The sequence below is a fragment of the Diabrotica virgifera genome, chromosome 3, assembly GCF_917563875.1.
Source record: "Diabrotica virgifera virgifera chromosome 3, PGI_DIABVI_V3a".
NCBI classification, from domain to species: Eukaryota; Metazoa; Arthropoda; class Insecta; order Coleoptera; family Chrysomelidae; genus Diabrotica; species Diabrotica virgifera.
This window is the reverse complement of record NC_065445.1, coordinates 246,971,066-246,985,813: the sequence shown is the minus strand read 5'-3', so window position 1 is coordinate 246,985,813 and position 14,748 is coordinate 246,971,066. Positions and strand designations below refer to the sequence as shown.

General features: G+C 28.9%; 1 protein-coding gene across 2 annotated transcripts in view; it reads left to right on the top strand.

Moving 5' to 3' along the window:
• Positions 1 to 14,748, top strand: part of LOC114341351 (low-density lipoprotein receptor class A domain-containing protein 3-like) — a 76,128-nt gene that overhangs the window by 13,861 nt on the left and 47,519 nt on the right. For both annotated transcript variants that reach the window (XM_028292138.2, XM_028292137.2), the window contains exon 3: positions 2,276 to 2,598. In XM_028292138.2, the coding sequence (XP_028147939.1) occupies positions 2,276 to 2,598 (323 nt within the window). The remainder of the gene's footprint in view (positions 1 to 2,275; positions 2,599 to 14,748) is intronic.

The window sequence follows — 14,748 nt, the reverse complement described above, 5'->3', positions numbered from 1 at the left end:
CCAAAACTAATAAGAATAAATACGGACTTAGCACAGAGCCTTGGTGAAATCCTACTTTCACATGAAATTTATCAGTCTCTCCCACACCTGTCCTAACACTAGTCGTTACTCCCTCATACATATCCCTCACAATCTTTACATATTCACCAGGGACTCCTTTCTTATTGAGTGCCCACCACAGAATCTCTCGAGGAACTCTATCATATGCTTTCTCAAGATCAATGAATACCATATGAGCGTTTGTTTCTTTGTTTGTTAGGTATGATGTGCAACTATAATAAATAACTTTTCATGTATAATATAAAGTAAACTATTATATATTATAAGATAAATACTAACACAAATAATACACATGCGTGCACAATAATACACATTCAAAGATCGAAGATCATTTCCGCAACAAATTTAAAAATGGGCTTGTGTGTGTACTCTTGTGACGTAAGTCAAACATTAAGTCTCCCCACCACCGTCGGAGTAGGCAACCGTTGTAAATGTCTAAGAACCGTGGATGTGTTTTTGCTGCTATAGTATTACAGTAGAGTCCCGCTAATCCGAAAATCCGCTTAATCCGAAAAAAAATTTGGCAATAGATTTGGGGAAAATAAATATGCAGTTACTCTAAGAACCACTAGGTACTTTATATTTCTTTCAAAACATTTCAAATTTTACTTTTTTTTTTGAAAAAATCAGTTAAATTTCTTTGCTTTAATGAAGAATTATTCCTCTCCCTCAAAGCTTAATTACGCCAGTACAGCGTCTCAAAAACATGGTAGGTATCCATGGTGCTACACGGTGTAGAGCAATACGGCGGGGTGTTGCTCTACGTAGCGTAGAGCTAGCTCAAACGCAGCCGCAGCGTCTGTGTGGCATACCCGATGTTAGATGTTGACATCTTCCTTATCATATTCATCAGAGGGTTTTGAAGATTCTTCTGTAACCATTTCAATGATTTAATGTTCATCGTATATCTCGTGAACATCATCCAGCTCGCACCCATTTTTCTACATCAATGTTATTCGCCTCTTCATAGCCAGGAATATTTTGCACAAGGTCTCTTAACAAATTGGTTTCTTCAGCCTCTAGATCTGGCCTAGCATTTCTTCGTAAGTAAGGCTTTGCCAAATTTTTTGCCAGGAGTTTCTCATAACTTTCTCATTCATAGCTTCCCAACCCTCTGCTACCCAGTAAATGATGTCTTTTATATTTATTTTCTTGTTTTTCTACTAGTGGCTGGTAGTACTATTTATCTTCATCACTCATTAGTCGCCTTTATTTCCATAACTTTTTGTCTTAAAAAACGGTGTTTGATCATACGTCTCAGGGGGTTCATTACTTCCTTCTAATTATCATATATACGCTGTGAGCTCGTACGTAGAGGGGATATTTACAAATTCGCGAGCGCCAGTAGTGACAAGTCTGTAAACGTTTACCGGAAATTTGACATAAATGTCAAAATGATTAATTTAAAATTAAAATTAAAAACATTAATTATAAAAAATATTAGTTGGTCAAAGCTGTGGTATATATTTTTACCTTAAATATACTTACGTTTTAAATACTGAATTTAAGTTTTTTTAATGTTCCGTAGTATGTAATTATAAATTAATCTATTACTCTTAGCGCCATCTACACGATAATTGTGAAAGTATCCGAAGTAAGAAATTCATATTTTATCAATAGGGCTTTTCATCGATTGTCATTTGTATCGAGCTTCTGTCAAATGTCATATATTTCGTGTATAATATTAATATACACGGATTATACAGCATATGACAGAAGCTCGAAACAAATGACTGTGAATGAAAAGCCCTATAGAACGTCAAAATGATTAGCAAAATCTTAAAAAAATTGATTACAATTTAATTACTTTTTTGCGTTGTAAATATTAAGCGATAACAATTAAATAATAAATTTAAAAATTACCGGTGAAAGTTGAATTAGTAATCCGCTAGGAGCGCCACCAGTGAAGCTCTTATTGTATAGGCGTATAGAGCGTATAGGCTCTTATTGTATTCAAAACGAAAGTACTGTACTTAATGATAGGCATATTATTTATATTATTTTTTATTAACGGAATGTTTGAAGAAAATCTGTTTAATCCGAAATATTCGGTAATCCGAAATGGATTCGGTCCCAATTATTTCGGATTACCGGGACTCAACTGTATTATTGATTTTGAGCTAAATATATGTTTCTTTTAGGTTGACACTTGTTTACTCTTAAAATTTGTTAACAAACCATTTTAGTATTGTTTCATTAATTTGTATTGTTTAAGGTTTCAAAAAATCATATCCAGCATACAGGGAATAAACAAATCGGAAAAGAAATTTACTTCACTTCAAATTGAAGACAAAGGTGTCTACACCTGCACAAGTCACAAATTCAATCTCTCAGTTGATGTTACGGTTGTGTTGATAGACAATATTAAAAAGAACGATGTCAGACCTATGAGGGAAACAATATTTTGTAATGACCAAATGTTTCAGTGTGTTTCAAATGGTGTTTGCATAATACCTCATTACGTCTGTGACGGACAGCCTGACTGCAAAGATGCATCTGATGAATCTATTGAAAAGTGTAATGGAGAGCCATGTAGAGGTAAGTAACCAAAAATATATTCAGTACTTGCTTTATATAGCCCGATCAAAGAACAATCTGACCCTAAAAAAAATAAAGGACGGATGAAAATTTGGGAATAGGTAGTTGAAATTGTCTATTATTATATAAGAACATGTTTACAATTCTACATCCCCTCCATTTGTCAAAAATGGAGGGGAATACCCTCTCTCGAAGGTGAAAAATATACATTCAAAATAAGTCCGGTATTGGATAAAATGACTAATTCTAAGCAACTTTTGTTCTATAGAGTTTTTTTTCCCTAAGTCAATACTTTTCGAGTTATTTGCAAGTGAATATGTTCATTTTTATCAGAAAAAAAAACATGTTTTTGGACGGTTTTTCGGAGATAACTCAATAAGTAAGTATTTCAGCGAAAAAAATATTCTTAGCAAAAATATAGCTTATAAAAAACTGAAAAAAAAATGGTGTATGCTTGAGGTCTGTAGACCCAGTAGAAGCAGAGTTGTAGCTAATGAAAAGTAGGTTCTTCTTCATCAAATTCCAAATCAAATATTTCAATGTGAAATAACCCAAAATCGGAGTACTTTTCGGGGAAAATTCATTTCAACTTTTTTAAAGTGTTTAGAAAAAGGTTTTTATCTACTCTGCAAACTGTCATTATAGAACCGATGTGAAGTTATCCATAGATTCCATCCATAGATTTTTTTTCAAAATATCGCAAAAATACTGGGACAATAGTACTACCAAGCAAGTATATTATTAAATTAAAGGAAACCAATAGTAAAACTTATACTTAATATAAAATTTTATATTAAAACCAATTTTCCACACTTTGCAGTTCATATTCTCAAAAAGCGAAGAAATACACTTTTTATTTTGGATTTTAATTTTCTTTATGGAATAATGCTTATTAATAAACAACATATCCAAAAATTGAGGAGGAGTGTTTTCACTTAACAGAAAAAATAAATTTTAAAGATTGTATGTGTGCGATTCTTATGGAGGAAACATGTCTTAGTTAATCACCGCAAAAACGGAGAATACACTTTTTATTTTGGATTTTAATTTTTTTTAAGAAAGTATGCTTATTAATAAACAACATATCCAAAAATTGAGGAGGAGTGTTTTCACTTAAGAAAAAAAATAATTTTTAAAGTTTGTACGTGTGTGATTCTTATAGACGAGACACATGTCGTAGTTAATCACCTCAAAAACGGAGAAATACACTTTTTATTTTGGATTTTAATTTTTTTTAAGAAAGTATGCTTATTAATAAATAACATATCCAAAAATTGAGGAGGAGTGTTTTCACTTAACAGAAAAAATAAATTTTAAAGATTGTATGTGTGCGATTCTTATGGAGGAAACATGTCTTTGTTAAACACCGCAAAAACGGAGAATACACTTTTTATTTTGGATTTTAATTTTTTTTAAGAAAGTATGCTTATTAATAAACAATATATCCAAAAATTGAGGAGGAGTGTTTTCACTTAAGAAAAAAAATAATTTTTAAAGTTTGTACGTGTGTGATTCTTATAGATGAGACACATGTCGTAGTTAATCACCTCAAAAACGGAGAAATACACTTTTTATTTTGGATTTTAATTTTCTTTATGAAATAATGCTTATTAATAAACAACATATCCAAAAATTGAGGAGGAGTGTTTTCACTTAAGAAAAAAAATAATTTTTAAAGATTGTACGTTTGTGATTCTTATGGACGAGACATATCGTAGTTAATCACCTCAAAAACGGAGAATACACTTTTTATTTTGGATTTTAATTTTTTTTAAGAAAGTATGCTTATTAATAAATAACATATCCAAAAATTGAGGAGGAGTGTTTTCACTTAACAGAAAAAATAAATTTTAAAGATTGTATGTGTGCGATTCTTATGGAGGAAACATGTCTTTGTTAAACACCGCAAAAACGGAGAATACACTTTTTATTTTGGATTTTAATTTTTTTTAAGAAAGTATGCTTATTAATAAACAATATATCCAAAAATTGAGGAGGAGTGTTTTCACTTAAGAAAAAAAATAATTTTTAAAGTTTGTACGTGTGTGATTCTTATAGACGAGACACATGTCGTAGTTAATCACCTCAAAAACGGAGAAATACACTTTTTATTTTGGATTTTAATTTTCTTTATGAAATAATGCTTATCAATAAACAACATATCCAAAAATTGAGGAGGAGTGTTTTCACTTAACAGAAAAAATAAATTTTAAAGATTGTATGTGTGCGATTCTTATGGAGGAAACATGTCTTAGTTAATCACCGCAAAAACGGAGAATACACCTTTTATTTTGGATTTTAATTTTTTTTAAGAAAGTATGCTTATTAATAAACAACATATCCAAAAATTGAGGAGGAGTGTTTTCACTTAAGAAAAAAAATAATTTTTAAAGTTTGTACGTGTGTGATTCTTATAGACGATACACATGTCGTAGTTAATCACCTCAAAAACGGAGAAATACACTTTTTATTTTGGATTTCAATTTTTTTTAAGAAAGTATGCTTATTAATAAACAACATATCCAAAAATTGAGGAGGAGTGTTTTCACTTAAGAAAAAAAAAAATTTTTAAAGATTGTACGTTTGTGATTCTTATGGACGAGACATATCGTAGTTAATCACCTCAAAAACGGAGAATACACTTTTTATTTTGGATTTTAATTTTTTTTAAGAAAGTATGCTTATTAATAAATAACATATCCAAAAATTGAGGAGGAGTGTTTTCACTTAACAGAAAAAATAAATTTTAAAGATTGTATGTGTGCGATTCTTATGGAGGAAACATGTCTTTGTTAAACACCGCAAAAACGGAGAATACACTTTTTATTTTGGATTTTAATTTTTTTTAAGAAAGTATGCTTATTAATAAACAATATATCCAAAAATTGAGGAGGAGTGTTTTCACTTAAGAAAAAAAATAATTTTTAAAGTTTGTACGTGTGTGATTCTTATAGACGAGACACATATCGTAGTTAATCACCTCAAAAACGGAGAAATACACTTTTTATTTTGGATTTTAATTTTCTTTATGAAATAATGCTTATTAATAAACAACATATCCAAAAATTGAGGAGGAGTGTTTTCACTTAACAGAAAAAATAAATTTTAAAGATTGTATGTGTGCGATTCTTATGGAGGAAACATGTCTTAGTTAATCACCGCAAAAACGGAGAATACACCTTTTATTTTGGATTTTAATTTTTTTTAAGAAAGTATGCTTATTAATAAACAACACATCCAAAAATTGAGGAGGAGTGTTTTCACTTAAGAAAAAAAATAATTTTTAAAGTTTGTACGTGTGTGATTCTTATAGACGATACACATGTCGTAGTTAATCACCTCAAAAACGGAGAAATACACTTTTTATTTTGGATTTTAATTTTTTTTAAGAAAGTATGCTTATTAATAAACAACATATCCAAAAATTGAGGAGGAGTGTTTTCACTTAAGAAAAAAAATAATTTTTAAAGATTGTACGTTTGTGATTCTTATGGACGAGACATATCGTAGTTAATCACCTCAAAAACGGAGAATACACTTTTTATTTTGGATTTTAATTTTTTTTAAGAAAGTATGCTTATTAATAAATAACATATCCAAAAATTGAGGAGGAGTGTTTTCACTTAACAGAAAAAATAAATTTTAAAGATTGTATGTGTGCGATTCTTATGGAGGAAACATGTCTTTGTTAAACACCGCAAAAACGGAGAATACACTTTTTATTTTGGATTTTAATTTTTTTTAAGAAAGTATGCTTATTAATAAACAATATATCCAAAAATTGAGGAGGAGTGTTTTCACTTAAGAAAAAAAATAATTTTTAAAGTTTGTACGTGTGTGATTCTTATAGACGAGACACATGTCGTAGTTAATCACCTCAAAAACGGAGAAATACACTTTTTATTTTGGATTTTAATTTTCTTTATGAAATAATGCTTATTAATAAACAACATATCCAAAAATTGAGGAGGAGTGTTTTCACTTAACAGAAAAAATAAATTTTAAAGATTGTATGTGTGCGATTCTTATGGAGCAAACATGTCTTAGTTAATCACCTCAAAAACGGAGAAATACACTTTTTATTTTGGATTTTAATTTTTTTTAAGAAAGTATGCTTATTAATAAACAACATATCCAAAAATTGAGGAGGAGTGTTTTCACTTAAGAAAAAAAATAATTTTTAAAGATTGTACGTTTGTGATTCTTATGGACGAGACATATCGTAGTTAATCACCTCAAAAACGGAGAATACACTTTTTATTTTGGATTTTAATTTTTTTTAAGAAAGTATGCTTATTAATAAATAACATATCCAAAAATTGAGGAGGAGTGTTTTCACTTAAGAAAAAAAATAATTTTTAAAGTTTGTCGTGTGTGATTCTTATAGACGAGACACATGTCGTAGTTAATCACCTCAAAAACGGAGAAATACACTTTTTATTTTGGATTTTAATTTTTTTTAAGAAAGTATGCTTATTAATAAACAACATATCCAAAAATTGAGGAGGAGTGTTTTCACTTAAGAAAAAAAATAATTTTTAAAGATTGTACGTTTGTGATTTTTATGGACGAGACATATCGTAGTTAATCACCTCAAAAACGGAGAATACACTTTTTATTTGGGATTTTAATTTTCTTTATGAAATAATGCTTATTAATAAACAACATATCCAAAAATTGAGGAGGAGTGTTTTCACTTAACAGAAAAAATAAATTTTAAAGATTGTATGTGTGCGATTCTTATGGAGCAAACATGTCTTAGTTAATCACCGCAAAAACGGAGAATACACCTTTTATTTTGGATTTTAATTTTTTTTAAGAAAGTATGCTTATTAATAAATAACATATCCAAAAATTGAGGAGGAGTGTTTTCACTTAACAGAAAAAATAGATTTTAAAGATTGTATGTGTGCGATTCTTATGGAGGAAACATGTCTTTGTTAAACACCGCAAAAACGGAGAATACACTTTTTATTTTGGATTTTAATTTTTTTTAAGAAAGTATGCTTATTAATAAATAACATATCCAAAAATTGAGGAGGAGTGTTTTCACTTAACAGAAAAAATAGATTTTAAAGATTGTATGTGTGCGATTCTTATGGAGGAAACATGTCTTTGTTAAACACCGCAAAAACGGAGAATACACTTTTTATTTTGGATTTTAATTTTTTTTAAGAAAGTATGCTTATTAATAAACAATATATCCAAAAATTGAGGAGGAGTGTTTTCACTTAAGAAAAAAAATAATTTTTAAAGTTTGTACGTGTGTGATTCTTATAGACGAGACACATGTCGTAGTTAATCACCTCAAAAACGGAGAAATACACTTTTTATTTTGGATTTTAATTTTTTTTAAGAAAGTATGCTTATTAATAAACAACATATCCAAAAATTATTGTTTTAATTAGTGTTAAGGGTTTCCTGTTTAAACGGGGCTGCCAGACGTGAACTGAACCCTTAGTCGCACCCCATTCGATTTTTTAGGAAAAACGAAATTTCAAAGCAAAAACCCAGACCTGTTTTATTTGTAATTTTATACATAGGAGCATGACGATGTTATTTTATTTTGTTGTATACACTGACGGTGAGAAAATCGTTTACATTTTTTGCACTCTTTTTCGCAATTACTTTTTCCACAATGCACACATTTTGTAGTTATATTTTCGGTTGTTGTAATAATAAGGTACTCTAAATATTTTCTATATAGTTTCGGATTAAAATTTTTATCAACTAAAATTTTTTTTATATTAGTTTCGCAATAATACAGTGTGAACACACCACAATTCCAAGAATCTGTTTGAACTGGATGCATGTTATTAAGGACACGCGCCAACTCGTAACTTTTAATGACAACAATTTTCAAATCAAATTGTTCACCGGCCAATTCGTAACTTTTTTTTACCTGACCTGCCAACCCAAAACTTTCTTCAAGTGAATTCGAAACCATTGATTAAATCTAATACCTTAAATCTAAACCGAATGTTTCTTGGTTTGCTTAAAAACATTATATTTGTACTATATGTACCTATAAAAATAGCAAAAATTGAAATATCTTAATAAAATAATTGAAACAATATTATAGTGTTATCAAGTATAGCTCTACACGAGCTTGGTTTTTATCAAGTAATTGTAAATTTAATATTTTTTAGATGTTTAGCAATGATAAATTATTTAAATCCTTCTGATAATTTAAAAGCAAAGAGATTTTCCATATGTTTATTTCAAGTCTAAAAGATTATACCTTTATTTAGTTACGAATTCACCGGTAGTTGATCGGTTACCGAAAAATTACCTGAGAGGGTCAGAGTTACCAATTGGCCTGTAATTAGGATGGGGGATTAAAATAGTTACGAATTCACCGGGACCCGTTATTAAAACTAAAAGTGAAATCTGCAGCAACATTATCACCCGTATTTGTACACATTGACATTATTCTATAAAAGTAATATTTTCCTTTTTTACTGTTATTACCACGTGGATCATAAAACTCTGCAGATTTGTTGCAAGTATCGATTTTCATCACCATCCAATGGTTTAGTACAAGTATTGGAAAGAACAAAATCTGACTATTTATTGACCATTTTTCCAGTCCTCTTAGTATTTTCTCAACCGTGTAACTGAAGAAAATTTTTATGTGATTTTTGCTATTTCGAAAAATTTTTAAAACATAATCCACGAGAAAATTGTCCAACCACATGTCTGTACAGTTTTGTTTACTTGCCGCTAGGTAAGAAAAACTGGTATAGAACAATAACTCGTTGTTAAACTTTGTTATTGCGTAATCGCCATTTGCATAACAGGGGTAAATAAAATCATGTGTTTTTATATAGTATTTGTGGTCTGTTTCTTTGATATTTGGAGTTTTTTGACTGTTTACATTTTCTATTATTGCCTTGGTGTTCTCAAAATATTTCTTAATTAATTTTTGTTTAAAATAAGTGTGCATGCTTTTCTTTCTTTTACACCACGTTTCTTCTATTTTATTTTGCTTCTCATTTCCTTTTTTTTAAATTTTAGTACGTAACTTGGAAGCGCATCTAATTCTTTTTATTTTATATTTATGTTCTCTATATTGGCTTAAAACGTAGTGACGTACCTTCCGTACAAAACGTGAACATTTTAAATGTAAATTATTATTTAATATATTATTTTTTAATAACCCAAAGTAGTTTTCTACGGGAGCGTTGCTTGTTCTGCCATGAAAAATTCCACTTCACAATGGTAAGAATGGAATATAGTGCTGGATAAAGTAAGACCCAAATTCTGGGTTATAAAACGGATTTTCTGTTTCAGTATTATTTAAGTTCTCATGTCCTTCTAGAACCGTGTCAAACATATTTTTAAAGTATATATAAAATAAGTTGTTTGAATAAAAGGCAGAACTTGAAGGCAGCGTATTATTGTTGTAAAAATATGATAAATTGTCATCACTGATTTTACTCTCAGCAATAATTTCTGAGTTAGTAATTTTGTATGATGTTAGTACTGATAGTAATTTATTTGTTATCATCTTAGTTTCTTGGGTAATTTGAGGACTTGCCAAAAGATAGAAAAAACAGTTTAGCACTGTTTCAATGTCATTAAAGGAAATTATATTAAATAAAGTAGCAATAATTTCTTTTATTAAAGATTTTGTATCGGAAGCAGATTTTAAAAAGTATGTGTTGATGTCACGAGAGACTAGTTTTATCATGTGTGCACAGCAGAGTTTAATAATTATTATTTTACTTAAATCGACTGTTTTATCTGTAACTGACCTATACAATAGTTTACAGTAGTCTTGTAACGTTAATAAATTCCAAGCTTCGCAAATTGAATTTAAAATTGCCACACTAAAATCACTAATTGCTACTTTAAATGCAGGCCAGTGTACATTATTTCTTAAACAATAATGTCTATATTCATTTAACCATGATGAAATGTTTCCAATATCATGGCTATTAGTTACCATTTCCAAAAGAGGTACAATTTTTTTTTATTTAACTGAGCAACACCGGCATAATATAGTATTCTCTTTGAATCTGCAAAAGGTTTTCTAACGACTGAACCAGTTGCGTCTATATGTATTGAAGATACATTAAACCTATTATTATTTTTAACAAAATATAACTGTTCCCTACTTAATGTGCACACCCTAAATGTATAAGGAATATAATTTTTATTTTCTTTTTGCATTTGAATTATGTCGGTAAGATCATCCCTTAATCTATCATTTCTGGCATTAGCCTCAGATTTCACTTTCCTGTATACTACATCACTCTTAATCATATTTAAATTTTTAGAGTGTTCTACTCCATAGCAGCAGTTATTAATATCATCATTTCTGATGTTGAAAGCTGTGTTTGGCAGTAATCGGTCACCAAGTAATATTCTTTCAACTCCTCGAACTTGGGATGTCAATTGACTACCGTGAAAAAAATTAATAGAATTACTGTATACATGGGCATTTAGGCTTGAACTTATTTTACAAATGATTTTAAATTTTTTACAATCGGGTTGTGAGCAATAACCGTAAATAATAATTTTACCTTTTAGATAATTGCAACCCTTGATGCATAAAATACAAATATTATTTACTTTCTTAAAGTTTTCTCTTATTGTAAAACTGTATAATTTTGGCTTAAATTTTTTTGATTTTTTATCATATATTGTAGAAAACTCTTGCTTATTTAACAAAAATGTTCCTTCAAACACTGAACAAGTAGAGTTAACTATTAATGTGTTGGGATGTATATTTCGTGAACTTACGGGAATTAATAATGCTTCGCGTTGTGTTTGGTATGTTATAAAATTTCTTGATCTCTGGATCGATAATATTGTTATCATGAGAAATATTTAAAGTTTTATCCATAGTAACAGATTTATCCAAACAAGAAATGTCTGCTATATCAAAATTTGCCAATGGTGTTTGTGACAAATTGTTTGTGTTTGTCTCGGAGGGGGCATTAACGGTAGTTTCAAAAAAGGACATATTGTTAAATACTTCAGGATGTACATCAAACGAATTATTTAAATCGACATTATTAATTAGATCCTCACTAGAAAAAGTTATATTATTATTATTATAAATATCCACTACTTCGTTTTTTTGTTGTTGTATAAGACACGAATATGTTTTGTAAAAGTTTGAATTCGTGTTGGAACATTTTTTAAATATTTTTAGTCTATTCAGAGGGGAATCTGCACCACACAAATTTAAAGCTGCCTCGGCTATTAGACTGTCTGACGTTCTACACCTTAAAAGTTTATGCAAAGAAACGTTTTTTGAGTAAAAATATTCACTTAAGGCAATATCAAAACTGTTATTCATTTTTACAACCCTTGCTTTTAACACACAAGACAGTAAAATAAACTTTGCTCTACCAAGCGATAGAAAACACAACTACAATGTTTAAAAAATTAAAAAAAAAACAGTATATTCACTACAAACTTTGTCCGATAAAATGTTCACTACTAAAAAATTAGAATGCCTATGTCTACCAGAATTTATAAATTTACTGACAAACACATATTTTGAAGAAACTCAGTCCCCACTAAACAAAATAAAGGCTTTAGCACTTTCTCTTTTTGGGTTTTTCTAAAGTTGATTATTAGTAATTTCATGTACCCTATATACCGGCCTTGAGTTTTCCAAATTTTCCGTTTTTACCTGCCCCGATAATAACGACCCAGTCCCAGAAGCATACCTTTGTCTATTGAATCATAGAGTAATTGTCTATTGTATCGTAAAGTAATATTTTAAAAAAGTTTGCTCTTCATAGTTAATTTTAAATCAATTAGTACCTTCATCATTCCTGTCATCTAAGTTTAAAATAATAATAGTAGATATGGGCATTACAATTTTTTATATATCATATAGCATACCTTACCTAAAAAAATGTGCAGGAAAATTTAAAAAGGAATTTGTTTTAATATCAAATTAATGGTAAATAAAGACATTCCAATTTCTTTATTTATCCTATAGCATTTCTTTATCTAAACAAATGTGCAAAAAGATGTTAAAAATAATTTATTTTAATATCAAAATATTGTTCTGAATGTTTTTCTTTATTATTTTTTTATTTATTAATTTTATTATTATCTTTATTATTTTTCTGAATGTACTCGCTTCGGCGGTACATATACAAATAAAGAATATTTTTCAATTTTATGTGGTATTATTCCCAAAAAACTTTGTATTAATATCAAAACTTAAAAAAAACCTGTCTGCCCGTAATCGGACTTTCGAGCATCTTCAATATATTAAATATAAAAAGAACGGTAGATGTAGGCATTTCAATTTTTTTATGTATGATACCTATAGCATACCTTTATCTAAACAAATGTGGACGAACAGTCATTAAAAATGCAACATTAAACTCGTTCAATCCGTAGTTTTTTTGTAAATGTTGATCTGAAAGGTAGTTTTAAGGGTCGAAAATTTGAAATGTATCCCAAATCTATATTCGATAAGATAAACAAATAATTATTACACATATTTAAACATGATGTACATCTTTAATAAATAATGCATAAATCTGTAGTTTTTAATCTTCTGTCAGAGAGGGTAGTTGTTCTTACCCCTTAAAAGCAAAAAGCACATATATAAGATAATAATTTATAACTTTTGAAGACGAAAGTCAAATAAGCTCCTTGTCGAATTTCATAAAAATCAATGCGGTACTTTAGAAGGCTGCAGTTATAAAAATTTTTACCCTAAAACACTGGACTGACTGGGATGTGAGGTTCAGAGCCAAGTGGAGTATTACCATAGGATGGAGATCCTAATTCTTTTGATTGGTGTGATCTAGGACGACTTGAACTTTATTTTTCTATAATAAGTCACTTTACACTACACATAAACTAACGTAAATACTAAGTACAGACACTACAGTGACAAAACTGATTATAAAAAAATTGCGAAAGTAAAGAAATAAATTTAATAAGATGGACTAAACGCCCGAGAAAAGCACCTGACTGTCGCGAAGATTCCGTACAACAACAGAGTTTAAAACTAAATAAAAGTATTCTATCAGAGATTTTATAGGTTTTCGAACAATTATTGTTATTAGCAGAAACATGTTAAATCCCTTAATCCTATGGGTTGGAAAGTTACAAAAGTACTGTTCAAAAACTAATCTCTTAAAATAAAGGGTGATTAATAACAAACTACCTGGGCGGTTAAAGCTAGGTGTAGGAATATATTTAATCAGCTACAATATGAATACAATGCCCCTCTAAAAGTAGGATTAGACTATGGCATTTGTCATTTATTTAAATTCATTTCAAAAATGCAGAAAACTAAAATTTGAATAAGTAATAAATAACCAAGATTTTCTTTAAGCTGATCAATACTTTCAAAAGAAATCGGTTTTGTCATTTCTCAAAAATGGTATTATACCGGCAGATTGCATACAAGCTTAGGTAAATTCTTTTATGAGTAATAATAATTATTCAATAAGAGTTTAACAGCTAATGGTACAATGGTTGGGTAAATCATAATTCACAAGAATACTAGTCAAATAAAAATAAAGAGAGTGTTTCCCACACTAAAAATATTATTAATCATCACATTAATATCCAAAAAACCAATAAATAAGTTTTATAAGCTTAAATAGTTTAAAAAAAAATTTAAAAAAAGTTTTATAAAACAATTAAAAAAGTTACTTAGTAATGAGTTAACTCCATTACGACGTCTGTGAAAATTTCAATAAAATCCGTTGAAATCAGAGGTGTTGCACTTTTTATTCAAAGTACTTAGTATATATGCCAACATGCAAATTTTTTAACTATAAACGCTCTTCAATTTTTGAATATCTAATAAATAAAAAAAATAAAACAATCTTTCTCAATTTTTGGATATGTTATTTATTAATGGTTTAATTTCTTTCATAAGAAAAATTAAAATCAAAAATAAAAAGTGTATTCTCCGTTTTTGAGGTGATTAACTACGACATGTGTCTCGTCTATAAGAATCACACACGTACAAACTTTAAAAATTATTTTTTTTCTTAAGTGAAAACACTCCTCCTCAATTTTTGGATATGTTGTTTATTAATAAGCATACTTTCTTAAAAAAAATTAAAATCCAAAATAAAAAGTGTATTCTCCGTTTTTGCGGTGTTTAACAAAGACATGTTTCCTCCATAAGATTCGCACACATAGAATCTT